The sequence below is a fragment of the Naegleria fowleri genome (genome assembly GCF_008403515.1).
Source record: "Naegleria fowleri strain ATCC 30894 chromosome Unknown tig7, whole genome shotgun sequence".
Classification (NCBI taxonomy): domain Eukaryota; phylum Heterolobosea; class Eutetramitea; order Acrasida; family Naegleriidae; genus Naegleria; species Naegleria fowleri.
The window spans coordinates 69,462-82,621 of NW_025407939.1; the positions used below are offsets into that span (position 1 = coordinate 69,462).

The 13,160-nt window shown below is 38.1% G+C and overlaps 6 protein-coding genes across 6 annotated transcripts; 1 reads left to right on the forward strand and 5 right to left on the reverse strand.

Moving 5' to 3' along the window:
- Positions 1–52: 52 nt before the first annotated feature.
- Positions 53–1,526, reverse strand: FDP41_010734 (uncharacterized protein; the record flags this gene model as incomplete). The annotated part of the gene is made up of 2 exons (XM_044701064.1): positions 53–812; positions 1,069–1,526. The coding sequence occupies 2 exons, from the start codon at positions 1,524–1,526 to the stop codon at positions 53–55; spliced, it is 1,218 nt and encodes a 405-aa protein (XP_044567468.1).
- Positions 1,527–1,663: 137 nt separating this feature from the next.
- Positions 1,664–6,245, reverse strand: FDP41_010735 (uncharacterized protein; the record flags this gene model as incomplete). The annotated part of the gene is made up of 2 exons (XM_044701065.1): positions 1,664–5,178; positions 5,336–6,245. The coding sequence occupies 2 exons, from the start codon at positions 6,243–6,245 to the stop codon at positions 1,664–1,666; spliced, it is 4,425 nt and encodes a 1,474-aa protein (XP_044567469.1).
- A 533-nt stretch (positions 6,246–6,778) lies between these two features.
- FDP41_010736 (uncharacterized protein) lies at positions 6,779–8,005 on the forward strand (the record flags this gene model as incomplete). The annotated part of the gene is made up of 1 exon (XM_044701066.1): positions 6,779–8,005. The coding sequence occupies one exon, from the start codon at positions 6,779–6,781 to the stop codon at positions 8,003–8,005; it is 1,227 nt and encodes a 408-aa protein (XP_044567470.1).
- A 109-nt stretch (positions 8,006–8,114) lies between these two features.
- Positions 8,115–9,224, reverse strand: FDP41_010737 (uncharacterized protein; the record flags this gene model as incomplete). The annotated part of the gene is made up of 1 exon (XM_044701067.1): positions 8,115–9,224. One exon carries the CDS (start codon positions 9,222–9,224, stop codon positions 8,115–8,117), a length of 1,110 nt encoding a protein of 369 aa, XP_044567471.1.
- A 341-nt stretch (positions 9,225–9,565) lies between these two features.
- FDP41_010738 (uncharacterized protein) lies at positions 9,566–11,314 on the reverse strand (the record flags this gene model as incomplete). The annotated part of the gene is made up of 1 exon (XM_044701068.1): positions 9,566–11,314. The coding sequence occupies one exon, from the start codon at positions 11,312–11,314 to the stop codon at positions 9,566–9,568; it is 1,749 nt and encodes a 582-aa protein (XP_044567472.1).
- A 155-nt stretch (positions 11,315–11,469) lies between these two features.
- On the reverse strand, positions 11,470–12,513 carry FDP41_010739 (uncharacterized protein; the record flags this gene model as incomplete). Its single annotated transcript, XM_044701069.1, has 2 exons — positions 11,470–12,157; positions 12,314–12,513. The coding sequence occupies 2 exons, from the start codon at positions 12,511–12,513 to the stop codon at positions 11,470–11,472; spliced, it is 888 nt and encodes a 295-aa protein (XP_044567473.1).
- Positions 12,514–13,160: the final 647 nt, after the last annotated feature.

Genomic DNA, 13,160 nt, shown 5'->3' on the forward strand with positions numbered 1-13,160 from the left:
ATATGTTTTCTACAGAAGATTAAGATCCATATAGGTCGCACCACCACCACCCTTAATGAACTCCATGAACGATCGATGTAGCTCCCATTAAAGCAAATAACAATCCCAACGAATAGCTCTTCACCAAGTAGAAGGTATATCCACGATACAATCCTCGGATTCCCTCTTGCTTCCAAATTTGTTTGAGAGCATCCATTCCTCCTTTATAAAACACAGGTTCTTCAGTTGTGAATGAACTCATGAGTCCAGTATTGCTATTATTGAAACGGAATCCTGCTTGTGTTTGCAACCTACGGGAGATCACTAAAAATGGATAATGTACAGTTCCTGCCGTGAGTACAATCGATTGTGACAACAGCATCATTTGGAATAAATTCAATTGTTTCTCAATTCCAGCATTTCTTACATAATCAAACATGGCAAAATGTACTCCACGGTAAAGAGCTAATCCTGGAATCGCTGTCCAAAAACCACGGAATAATCCTGTAAATCCTTCGCTCCTCACTAATGATTTCATTGCTGGCCAAACTCCAGAGAAATTATCTCGATGAATAATTGGAGAGAGTGTTCCTTCAAAGCTCATGGCTGTTTCCTTAACAGGAATCAGGTTCGCTTGCATTCGTGTTGAGATGACTGCTAATGGAAAGGTCACTGCTAAGCTTGTTGCACCTGAGAGGGATCCTGAAAGAAGTGACACTGCAAAGTATTTTTGAATGGATATTTGAGGATTTTCATCTCGAGTCAAGATTGGTAATAGAAAGTGTTTGAGTTTGTCAGCCAATAAAAACTGAAAATATCTTCCGAAAATTCGTCTATTCTCAGTTCGTTTCATTCAATTCATAAAAATCATTTTCATGCAAAAATACGTAAAAATTTCCAATATTCAATTATTAATCAATCCAAACAAATGAATCATTAACAAGCCAATTAATGATACAAAGTGGCAATAGTGTATGCATTTAAATTGTTAACAAATATAATAATTATTAAAAATTCAAATGAATTCGTATATATGAATTCAAAGTACATTCCTTTTTTCATGTGATCTCTCTCACTCTTTTCACTTACCCATAAACATCGGGCATTAAGCCTCTCCACAGAGTTCGATCTTTAGGCAGTTGTTTGATGGCATCCATGGCTCCTCTAAATGGAGCCACAGAACCCCTCGCAATTTCCTCTCCCGATGCAGAAAACGTTGCTTGAGATACGAGGCTCTTGTAAGCCGATGGCAATGAATGTTGAGTTTGCAGAATTGTTAAAACACGATCGAACGGGTGAAGAAAGAGGCGAGAAGCTATTACTTCACCAGCAATCATGACTGCAAAGATGGATTGAATACTTCCGGGAGGCATTGTTTGTATGGCTTGAATTGCCTTCATCTGACTCTCTGTTAGAGTAGTGATTGATTGGTTGTTGATATTGGTTGTTGTTGTTGTTGATTTTTGAATATCATTGTGATTTTGACTATCATCATCTTGCGATGAAGAGGATGGTGGTTTTTGAGAGTCGTCCTTCGATTGAGACATTTTTTGGTGAATACCTTTTCAATTTCCCAAATATGGGTTTAAAAATTGATTGACCAAAAAATTGATGGAACTAATGAATGGGTCGACCAACTCGTTCGCATGATAGAATAAATTATAGTTTAATTTAATTCAAGAAATCATTCATTGGCTTGTGAATCCTTTGTCAAGTTCGACGTTGCTTGTAGTATCACAGATTTTCGACCATTATTAAGATTGAGAAATTTCTCGATAACAGGAACACTGTGATTGATGAATGGGTGGGATTGCAGCTCTCGAGCCCCAGGACGTTGTTTCCAATCCTTGGTCCAGCATTTGTTAATAAAATCAAGGCAAATGGGGCTCAAGTTGTTGGGTTGTGGAATGGGAGGTTTATCATCTTGAACCATGTGATACATGGCAGCAACTTGATTAAACTCATTGTATGGTCGTTTTCCAAAAAGTAATTCATGCATCACGCAACCAAGTGACCAAATATCAGCGGTAAAACTGTAGGGTTGAACTGAAATAACCTCGGGTGCAGTGTAATGAGGCGTACCAACCGTTGAGGTTCGAATAGCTTCAAGATTTAGCAATTGTGCACTCACACCAAAATCAGTGATTTTAACACAACCTTTGCTGCTAATTAAGATATTTCCTGGTTTTAAATCTCGATGTATAATTCTCTTACTGTGCAAATATTCAAGACCCATGAGCACTTGCGACACAATTGCGCTTACTGTTACCTCATCGAGCGGACCATTGTTTTTAACGTATTGTTCAAGAGTTCCTCCATCTACATATTCTAAAACAATGCTATACTCTTTCATTTTGGGATTGTATTTGCATCCTATATATTGAACCAAGTATGGATGATAGAGTTGTTTCAAAATATCCACCTCTAACTTGATAAACTTTTTCGAAAACCTTCCTGCCTTTACACTAAGTTTCTTAATAGCAACAGGATCCTTTGTGTTTGTCATGTAGTTCGGAATGAAGCCTTTGAAAACTTTTCCATGAGCTCCAATACCAAGTAATTCATCAAGTTCAATAATAAGCTTCTTGGATCCGTCAGGTGGCAGTTGAAACAATTGTTGTTGATCCGAGGTTATTGTCATGTTGGGATCTTCTTCAATAATGTCTTGGTCTTGACGAGTGTGGGTGGGAGTGTCTGGTCTTGATTCAACAGTGCCCACTGTGTCTGTTATCTTGCTGGCATGTCTCTTGTGTTTCTTCTTCTTCTTTTTAGTTTTTTCGTTGTACTCTACTTCAGAATTCAAATGCTGCAACAGTTGATTAAACTGGAACTTTTGCTTGTCAGAGTCAGCCATTGTTGTTTGTTGAGGGGAATTCAAATCATCATCAAGTGCAACTAGAGACTTCGTCATCATTTCATCCTCGTCTTCAGCTCTTTTTGTTTTTTCTTCGTCGTTCATAAGAACCATATCATCTTCATCCTTTCCCGTTTCATACACACTCGTTCTTCTCTTTTGTTGCATCATACCTGCTTCCTTTTTCCAATCAATGGTTCCGTTTTGCTCCGTACTTTCGGCGAGGGATGAAGATTCATTGAGTACATGATCGGTACAAGTCATGACCGCTGACGAACCTAAATGATCATCTTCGGTGAGATTGAATGAGGACTGCTTGAGACGGCTACTTTCGTTACTGATAGCAACCTCTCTTGATCTTCGTACAAGCTCAGAAGGAGAAGGAGCTCTTTGTAAACCAAGCTCTCGCTGAGACGGAGGTTCCAAAGATGTGAATTTTTGATTGTCAGAGACAGTAATGTTTTCCTCAATTTCCTTTCCACGATACCTAGAAAAATTATTTGCAGAAATCACTCTCGATTCTCTTACATTCACTTTCATTTCAAAAATTTCGTCGACATTGCTGCTTAATGAGGACGAAGTGGTAAAATCAAAGTTTGTTCCAGAATTATGTTTTGGTGAGAGGCGTGGCAACACTTTGTAGTTGTCGTTCTCTTTTTTTGGTACAGATATGCTTGGTGTAAGAATGAGAGGTGTTACCCCCACTTGTTGTTTGGATTGCATCAACGATGGTTTTGTAAGAGTAGTCTTGATCTCTTTTCTAGAAGCGTCAACGATTGCTTTCAACAACTTTCTGGAATCAACTTGGTTAAACATTGTCTCGTTATATGTGTCAGAAAATGTCGACGTTAAAAAGAAACCATCTTCATCTTGAAGCTCTAAATCATTAATGATCACAATTTCAAAATCGTTATCATCTTCAGTATCGTCTTTTTCACTCTCTGAAGCAGTTTCTGACTCATCCTCATCACCTTCAGAATCAGAAAATATCGAGTTATCTGAGGAAGAATTAAACTCTGTGAACGATTTTGGCGAGGAAGAAAGTTGTGTAGATCTTTTTGGAGTGTTTGCTGGAGACCATCGTTGCTTCCATCTTGTAATTTCGGCTGTGAGTTTTTCCTTCTCAACTGCCTTATCTTCCTCGGTTTTAATCTTATCAGATCGATGCGAAAGCATGTTTTCAAGAAGTGAAGAGGCCACAGATTGAGGATCCACCTTCTCAACAGCTTTGGAGAATTTTGTGGAAATTTCTGGGTTTAGACGCTGTTTGAACCTTCTATATTCATCATCGAAACGTTTAATTTCTACCTCTTCTTCCTCTTTTGATAGTTCTACGTTTGGAAAACCCTCCTCAGCAAAACTGTTTCTCCTTGATGCTACATAGGAGTCTCTTTCATTCTTATATTCTGCCCATCCAGATAATCCACTCTTTAGAATTTTCCTATAGTATTTCAGATGTTTGATTCTCTTTTCCATCTTTTCAACCTCAAACCTATTAATTTCCTCCATGGCTGGTTGATTGTTCTGGAAATTATAGAGATTTTTGAAGCTATTTTTCTTTCCATTTTCTTCCCTCTTCAACAAAGCAACCCTGCTGTTGAGTGTTTTAATCTCATTAACAACATCAGTATACGTCAATTCCTGATCAGAAGAATGTTGATACTTGATTTTCTTGTTGGAGGTATCAAAGCCATTGGGATAAACGTCGATCAATGTAATTTCTTTCAGCTTCTCCTTGGTCACGGGCTCATTGTTCTCGCCCTTCGGTTGATCTTGCTCAATTAATTGTGAACCTGTCTTCTTAGAGATAATAAGAGGGGTTTTGGTTTTTTCTGGTTGAGAGAGAACTGAGGTGGAGCTTTGTCCTGTATCAGTTGGAGTTTGAGGGGATGAAGGCAAACCGTCAGAAAAATGATGAACACTTCGAGGAACAAGACCTGCTTGGTGTGTGATCATGATATGTTGATTTGATTGCGAGACAGTTTGTTCTGCATTGTTCAGGAAAGTAGTTGCTGTTGTGATTGGGGAGGCAGGCGATGTGGTAGCACTTGAAATAACAGCATTTTCAGATTCTGTTGTGCTGTTACTCTCGGTTGGCCGCGTAAGGGGAACTTTGAGTGGCCGTTTTCCATGTAGAGGATGAAGAACAGGTTGTGGCGATTTGGTGGATGATTTCTTAACTTTGAACTGAGTTAACATGTTAATTTCTTGAACAGATAGTGGTGACGATGTTTTTTTGATTTTGGAGGGTATTCGAGAAGAAGTTGAAGAAGAGGGTGGTTGAATAGAGAGTGGAGTTGTGTTTGTGAGTTCTTGTTGTGTAGACACTTCAGAGTTTCCATAAACTGTTGATTTTTTTGAGGGAGGTTGGTCGCATGGAGGGTAGTTTATGGTCGGAAGTGGAAGAAATTGCAGGAAGGTTGCCTGTGTTTGGTGTTGAAGAGATGTTATTGGGGAGCGAGTCTTCACCTTGAGGAGAGGTAGCGATTGAGCTTCTCCTACTTTGCACATGGTTCTTTACATTCTCTCGGTTCGTTGAAACGAATCGATCGGTGGCAGTATTAAGGGGTGACGGAAAAAAAGGTCGGTCTTCCTTTTGGTGATTATCTGTTGAATGGTTGCTGCACACAGAGGCGGGGCGAGATACAGACGGCACTGTATCAATAATTTCAAATGATGTTGGAGAAGGGGTTTTAATGGCAGACGGGGAAGCAGTAGGAATAGAAGGAGTGAGAGAAGTGAATTTGTTGACCGACGTGATGGATTGCCTCATGGCAGACGAACCGTTGATGGCTGGAAATGACGTGCTGCTCGACTTTCTTGTAAGCAAGGAAGCCTTGGGAGAAAATGAATTGCTGTTGGAAGGAGTGATATTTGAACTGTTAATAAGGGATGAACTGAACTGCTTTGAGCTTCTAATAGTATTGTTTGAGTTAGTATTTTGTGATGATTGCAATTGTTGAAGAGTGGATGTTTGTGATGGAGGTTTTCTTGTGACTACCTCATCGTCCCAAACCGTTTCTTCTTCGTGAGCAAAAATGTCTCCATGAAGATTCTCTTTGACATTGTTTTTTCGCCCATCAATCAACTCAAATGTTGAGGATGAAGAGCGTAAAGTTAAATCCAAATCAACGGTTGAAATATTAAGGCTCGTTTTCTTTTGTTGACCATGCTGGGGAGTTGTCGAGCTGATGATGACGTTGCTATTACTATTATTAAAATTAATACTATTTCCAATTAAAATTGAATGACTTGTGTTCTGAAGAGGACTTGTGTCGGTAACAATATTCGTATCTCTGGTCAGTATTGAGGGTACATTATTGGGATTGTTGATCCTGAGAGGGTTTTTTCGGACAGCAGTCATTTGGTGATTTTGCCGATGACCCTTCTTGATGAGCGTTTGTCCCAGCATTTTGCTATCCGCTCTCTATTTTAAGTTTGGTGTTCTTGATAATTTAATGAAATTTGAGAAGATCCAGTTCCAGAATATAATAATTATTGCAGCATCATCCGACTAACAAAATGTAACAATTAGAGTGCAAAGTCGACAGTGATGATTGAATAAGAACACAATCACGTGCTGTTACAAAAGGACTCAGTTGCTGGCTGCTGATGGAAGAATATCTCCAAAACGACTTTGACAGCTTCTTCAAAGGCTTTTTCAGAGCCAAAATTTACAGTGTGCAAAGCAACGGCTTTTTTGAAATATTTTTTGAACTTTTTTTTTCAAAAGCGAGCGCTCGGACCACCACTCGCAGAGAGAGTTGATTTTGTTGAGAGAGATATTGTTTTTAAAAGAGTTTTTCTCCTCAATGAATATCATCATGAATAATAATAGGAAAGAGAGGACAAGATGCCAATTTTTGGCAAAGTTTGTCAGAGGTCCATGATCGGGATTACAAAAAAAATTATCCAAACGTTGTACTTTTGCATCATCACTCCCTCATGAATCGACAAACATCATCAACAGAAAATTCATCATCATCGGGCGGAGGACTCTTTTCAAGTATCAAGAGTATGGTGAGTGATTTGACTTCAAGCTCTCCACAGCCATCTCAACAACAACCGACCTCTCAAGTTAAACGTCCTTCTTCTTCTTCTTCTTCGGGTACTTCCTCTTCCAATAATTTATTCCCAAGTCTTTCCGTGCTTCAAAGTAATTTACCACAAGAAATTCAACGAGTAAAGTCCGTGTTGCAAGGCTCAAATGTGAGTCTTTCTCAAATGGAACAGGGAGAACGAGCTCTTGATGATTTGATTAGTGTCTTGTCGAGTCAATTAGCTGAGTTGTGTGAGTTGAGAAAGGAAAACTCTCAAAAACTGATTCATCGACTCAAACAAACGAATGTTTCATCAAACACTCATACCACGTCATCATCAACAACAACGAATCAATATGTACCACCCTCTGTTTCACAACAACAATCACCACAAACTGCATCAAAAGTGCCAAACAACACGCAACCACCCACATCAAAGGCTCCACAAAATACCAACAAGAGCACAACAACACCACAATCACCACAACAAGGATTCGGAGCATTGGCAAGTAGAGGACAAAAGCCAACCAATTCAACATCGACCACTAAATCTCAGCCATCTTCTACAAATAATGCACCAGGAAAAGTTGATTCAATTGACTCAATTTTGGTTTGGCAAGAGAACGAGGTGCCTGTCCAACCATTGGTCATGGGATCCGGAACCCCTCCTCCGACCAATACGGGCCGAAACACTCCTCCTACTGCACAATTATTGGATCCATTGGAAATGACTTTTGACAGTACCACCTTGTCACAACCATCAGTTCAAGCACCTTCTACTCCATTATCGGATTCAACAAATTATCATGCTCCTCCAGGATTAGATTCACTTCTTCAACCACCATCTGTTTCCGATATTTTAGGTGGTGATTCTCTTCAAGATAATTCAAAGAAACAACCATCAGAAAATGATTTCAACTTGGATCAAATTTTAGGAACTTCCAAGAAACAGGAACCAGTTGGCGAGATGTTGGACTTTTCCAATGAGGGGCAAAAGATTTTCCAATCCAATCAAATTCTTTCAATGTTTGACAAACAGGAATCACAAGATCATGTTGTCGGAGCAACTATTGATGTAGAAGTTCAGGATGACACTGGTAAATCAAACCCTTCCGATGATTTTGATTTTTAATTTTCAATTTTTGGAATTATGGAAATGAAATAACAACAGCCCCAAAGTATTCACCATTTAATAGAGAAAATTTAGTGTTTTAACGTAAACATAATTTATTTAATTATTATTAATGATGTTCTGGAACCTCTGGGAAGGGAATAGAATTATCTTTGGGCTTTTCGATCGAATCACTAATGGGACTTTCTGTACAAGGAGATTCTGTGATTGGTTGCGTATAGTGCCCCTGTGATTTCAATTTTCGCCCATTTCTTATTGAAAATAACATGCTCTTCGCATTTTCCAATCTAAGGATTGACTCCTCTCGTTCCCACCTCGTTTTCTCTGATTGTTCAAGCAGCATGTTCAGTTCAGAAATCATTCTCTCCTTTCCAGCAAGTATATTTGAGGTATTCTTTTCCTTAAGACGAGCTTGTTGCAGCGATGATTCTAGCTCTTTAATTTTATCTTCCAATTGTTGAATGGTGGATTTGTATTGTCGAATCATTTCCGATTCTTCTTGTTTTTTCCTTTTGGATTTGAAGGGAGCCATCCATTTTTCATGTTCATCCTGGAGCATTGCATTCAACAACTTTAAATGAAGAGCTGCCAGAGAGCTCTGTGACGATTGTTTGTTGCTTAAATCTGAAATTTCAGTTTGTGCACTCCCAACGATGTTCACTTTTGATTCGTCCAACAATTTTGAAAATTCATTTGAAAGATTACAAAGTTTACCCTTGCATGATTCATCTTGTTGATTCAGAAGTGTATTAAAAGAGAGAATCAATTTTGACAATGTTCTACTTCGATCATGCCATCGTTCACACCACGATTCTGCCAACTCTTTCTCCTTTTTCATTTCTTGACTTTTCTTCAGTAAAGTGATGTTTTGATTTTCTAATTGTGTCAAACGTTGTCTTAATATTTCATTTTCCATTTGGACATCTCTTGTGGAATCATTTTGAGCACATAATGCAACATGAAGCAAGTTATTTTCTCGAATCGATTCACACCATTGTTTTTGAAATTTGTGCTCTAATTGCTTCTTTTTGGATTGATATTTGTGTTTGGTAGTTTCAACTTTTCGTTTGCAAATTTCCTTATTGACACCAAGTGCATATTTCACGAGAGGATCATTGGGTAAAAGGGATTCTAATGACGTCAATGCCGATGATGATTTTTCTATTCCTTGAAGAGGTGATGAGTCTGAAGAAGAAGGGGATGACGAAAGCGATTCCATGGAGGAGATTTGTTTGAATGGTTGACTTAGTCTCCGACCCAGGCCAGAGTTGGTGGAACATATTGGCGTATAATCACTGATCCTGCACAGTGAATTGAATGTCATCATCGGAACAGCTTTGAAAGATCTAAACTCTCCATCATCAAAATGATGCATGTAATACGACATTTTTTCAAACAACTACAATTTTAACGTTTCTTTTTGGCGCCTAATCATCACACCTCAAGAAATTGACATTGTCACAAATTTGTTTGTCGATCGAAACCAAAAAGAAACGAACAATCATGATCTTCCTCGTCTTGTTGTTCTTTTAACGAACGTTGTGATCACTTAAAATCTGTTTAATGATTATTCTCGTTATTCGCAGATCGCAATTCAGCCAATCGTTGAAATTTGTAAATCACAATTCCAATCAATGTAATTCCATATCCAATAGCACCCATCACACCAATGCGATCTCCAAATACCATCACACTAATCATAATCAAAAGTAATTCCTTAAATATTGACACCACCGTGAGAGTTAAGCTTGACGTTTGTTTGATTAACAAAAATTCTGAAACATTCAAAATGACACCCAAGAAAGAACCAACAAGAATCATTCCAATAAATTTCACAATAAACATGAATCGAAGATATTGAATGGGTGCATTCACGTCAACATTGGGAGCTTGTGTAATATTTACAAAATCATACAAAATTCTCCAACTTTCTAAAATGACTGCAAATGGAAGAACTGTCAAACCAATGATTGGACTTGAATAGAAAAATACTTGCACGGAAGAAATTTCAATTTTTGAAGCTCTAAATTCTTCTCCACTATCTTTGGCATAAAAATATTCTAAATGTTGTTCTTCTTCAGTAGTAGTAGTATTGGCTGTGAGGTCAGTGGTTGGCACTTGTGTTTTTGAGCCAGCTGCTTGTGGAGTAGTGCCAGTTTCTAACAGTAAAGTGTTGCTCTCGTTGTCTTCCAACTCTTCTTCTGAGTGTGCATTCTCTTGGTTCTCGTTGTTTTGATTCTCTCGACAGCCATCATTGTTATTTCCAATCTCTTCACTACTCAACCTCGTATATAGAACTTGAGTATTATTATGGTGTAAAATATATTGTGCAAATACCAAACGGACAGCAGCAAAGATCACAGCAACAATCACCAAAATAAATCCAAAAATGTCATAATGAATAGAACCTCTCGAAGTCATTCCAATTCCAACTGAAATTAACACAATCGATATCACTAACACTATTTTCACTGTTTCCAATTTGAAAATAAAAGAAATAATCATTACAAATACTGGAATGGCTGATTTTAACATGGTATACAATGACACAGTAATATATTTTAAACTCAATGTGGAACATCCAAAGTCAAATCCTGTCAACACTCCAAAGGGTGCCAAAGTTTTAAACGTTTTCCAATTAAACAAGTGTCCAAATATTTCTCTCCAGTTGGGTGTGATCGTTTTGTTCACATGTGCATTTGTTGAATGATGATTGGAATTTCCACCTCCATAAACCACACTCTCCAATCGTTTCTTAATCAAAAACCATGAAACAACTCCACAAACAGAACAATTGACAAACATTTGTAAACTCAAAAACATTAAAGGATATCTCAATCCACTATACGAAACTGTATATTTGATAAAGAGAGTGAGTAAAATACTCGCTAAAAAGTATTGTAAGGTATATTGTACAGAAAGTAACAAGGAACGATAGGAGGAAATGAAATTGGAAATTATTTGAGAAGAGGATGATGAGTCTATGAGCGTAGTATGACGATGATTGGGATATGATGAATTCTGATGATGATTTGGAAAATTTGTTGTGGGTGTTGTCGTTAAAAGACTGAGATCAAAATCATCATGAGCCTCGGAAATGGAATCACTCATGATTTCATCATGTGAGAGTTCTGTTTCTTCTTGTTGTTGAGATTGAAATGGTTGTGTTGGAGATGATGATGCCAAGAATTCTGATCCATCATCATGATGATCGTGTTTGGAATTTAAAATTGGGACTTCTTCAGCAAGTTCTAATTGGACCTGAGGATGATCAGATGAATCACCCAAAGACGATCCCGAAGCAGACATTGGTTCGAATCAACACACAGACCACACCGAATGACACAATCACGCTAATTCGTTCAAGAATATTTTTTGATGACGCCCATCAAATTTGATTTTCCAAATCAAGACAATAATTCTTTAATTGGAAATTCGAACAAATATTTTCAAAGCATGATTGTTTAAAATTGATTCAACTTTTTGGAAGCAAATGCAGGCAAATTAAATGCAGCACGATGCAACTGTGGAGTATAATACTTCAAACTGTCACGTGTCTTTTCATCCAATTGGTTGTACCAACTCTCAATTCTACGTGGCTCACGAGAATCAAGTCCAGCTTGCATTTGACAAACCAAATATCCCAAAATTCCTCCAGGATAAGTTGGAGTACTAGACCATGCATAATTCACATTTCCGAACACTTGTTCCAAATTGACCTTCATTTGTGCAATTAAATCCAAATGGAGCCACAAAGTTTCAGATTGTTGTGAAAAAACTCCATTCTCAACAAGTGCTTCCTTACAAGTTTGGAAGAATTCCTTGGAGAAGAGAAATTCAGCGAGACCTACTGGATCGGAACAGTCATTGATGACCACATCGAAATACTTTTTGTGTTGTCTCAAATATTCAGCTCCATCGGCGTTGATAATTTTCACACGAGGATCTTCGAGACCACAACTCATGGTTGGGAGGAATTGTTTGGCAGCCTTGATGACATCGGCATCGATTTCACACAAGACGACTTCTTCGACGCTTGGATGTTTGAGGACTTCACGGACGCAGCCACCGTCGCCACCACCAATGATGCAGACACGTTTTGGTTCGTGGTCGAGAGTGACAAGTGGCAAGTGACAGGCCATTTCTTGATAGCTGTTGTGTGTGAGAGTGCCACAGAGGAACAATTCAAGTGGTGAATTATAGCATCGGAATGAATAATATATTCATAATAATATATTCATATTATATCCATATTATATTCGTAATAATATATTCAAAATACATCGTTTCAACACAATGACGACTTACCTGCATTCATCCTTTTCAGTGGCTTGAATAGCACCATCCAAAACCAACACATTTCCATAAGACTCTGATTCAAAAACCAAAATATCTTGGAATTTTGACTTTTCGTGATACAACACACGTTTTACCTTGAGATTCTTTGATTCGCCATCCCAAAGGCCGTTTGAAATTTCAGTGAACCATCCTTCCTTCCAAGCGTTCATTTAGTAATACGTTCGTAGATGAGTGTGTGGGTAAATCTCAACAGAAAATCAATCTCGAAAATTGAGTATTATTGTGTGAGGTGGTGGTGTTGTTGTTTTTTTCAACAAGGAAAACAGAGTGAGAGATGTTGTGAGTTGGTAACAAGAGGAAACTCACAACAAGGCAGACCTGGTGATGCCTTCTGCTGCTGATGTCCGAGAAATAAAATTGTCCAATAAATACACAAACAAATTCTCAATGCCCCTCCGAATTAGATTCACTGTTGAAAATTCGCCGCAAATTTCCAAGATGCACATTTTCGTTGAAGCGTGTGAATTGTGTTGTCATGTCAAATTTACAGTAAGGCAAAAACACTGAATTGAGTCATATAAAAACCCAAGATGCATCTCTTGTCTTTTTAGGAATGTAATGCAAAAGTAGATTTACAGTTTTTCGAGGACTTGTTTTCTTCTACTTATCGAGGATCACATGTGACCAGTGAGTGGAGAACAATGAACAAACATCGCGATGGTGATTGTTGGGAGGACATTGAGGAACTTGAAAAAAACATTTCACTCATGTTCCGCTAGTTCCTATCTCTGTCTCGGTTATGAAAGAAATACGGAATGTCAAACACCTGTCAAACTCAAATACACAATCACACCAA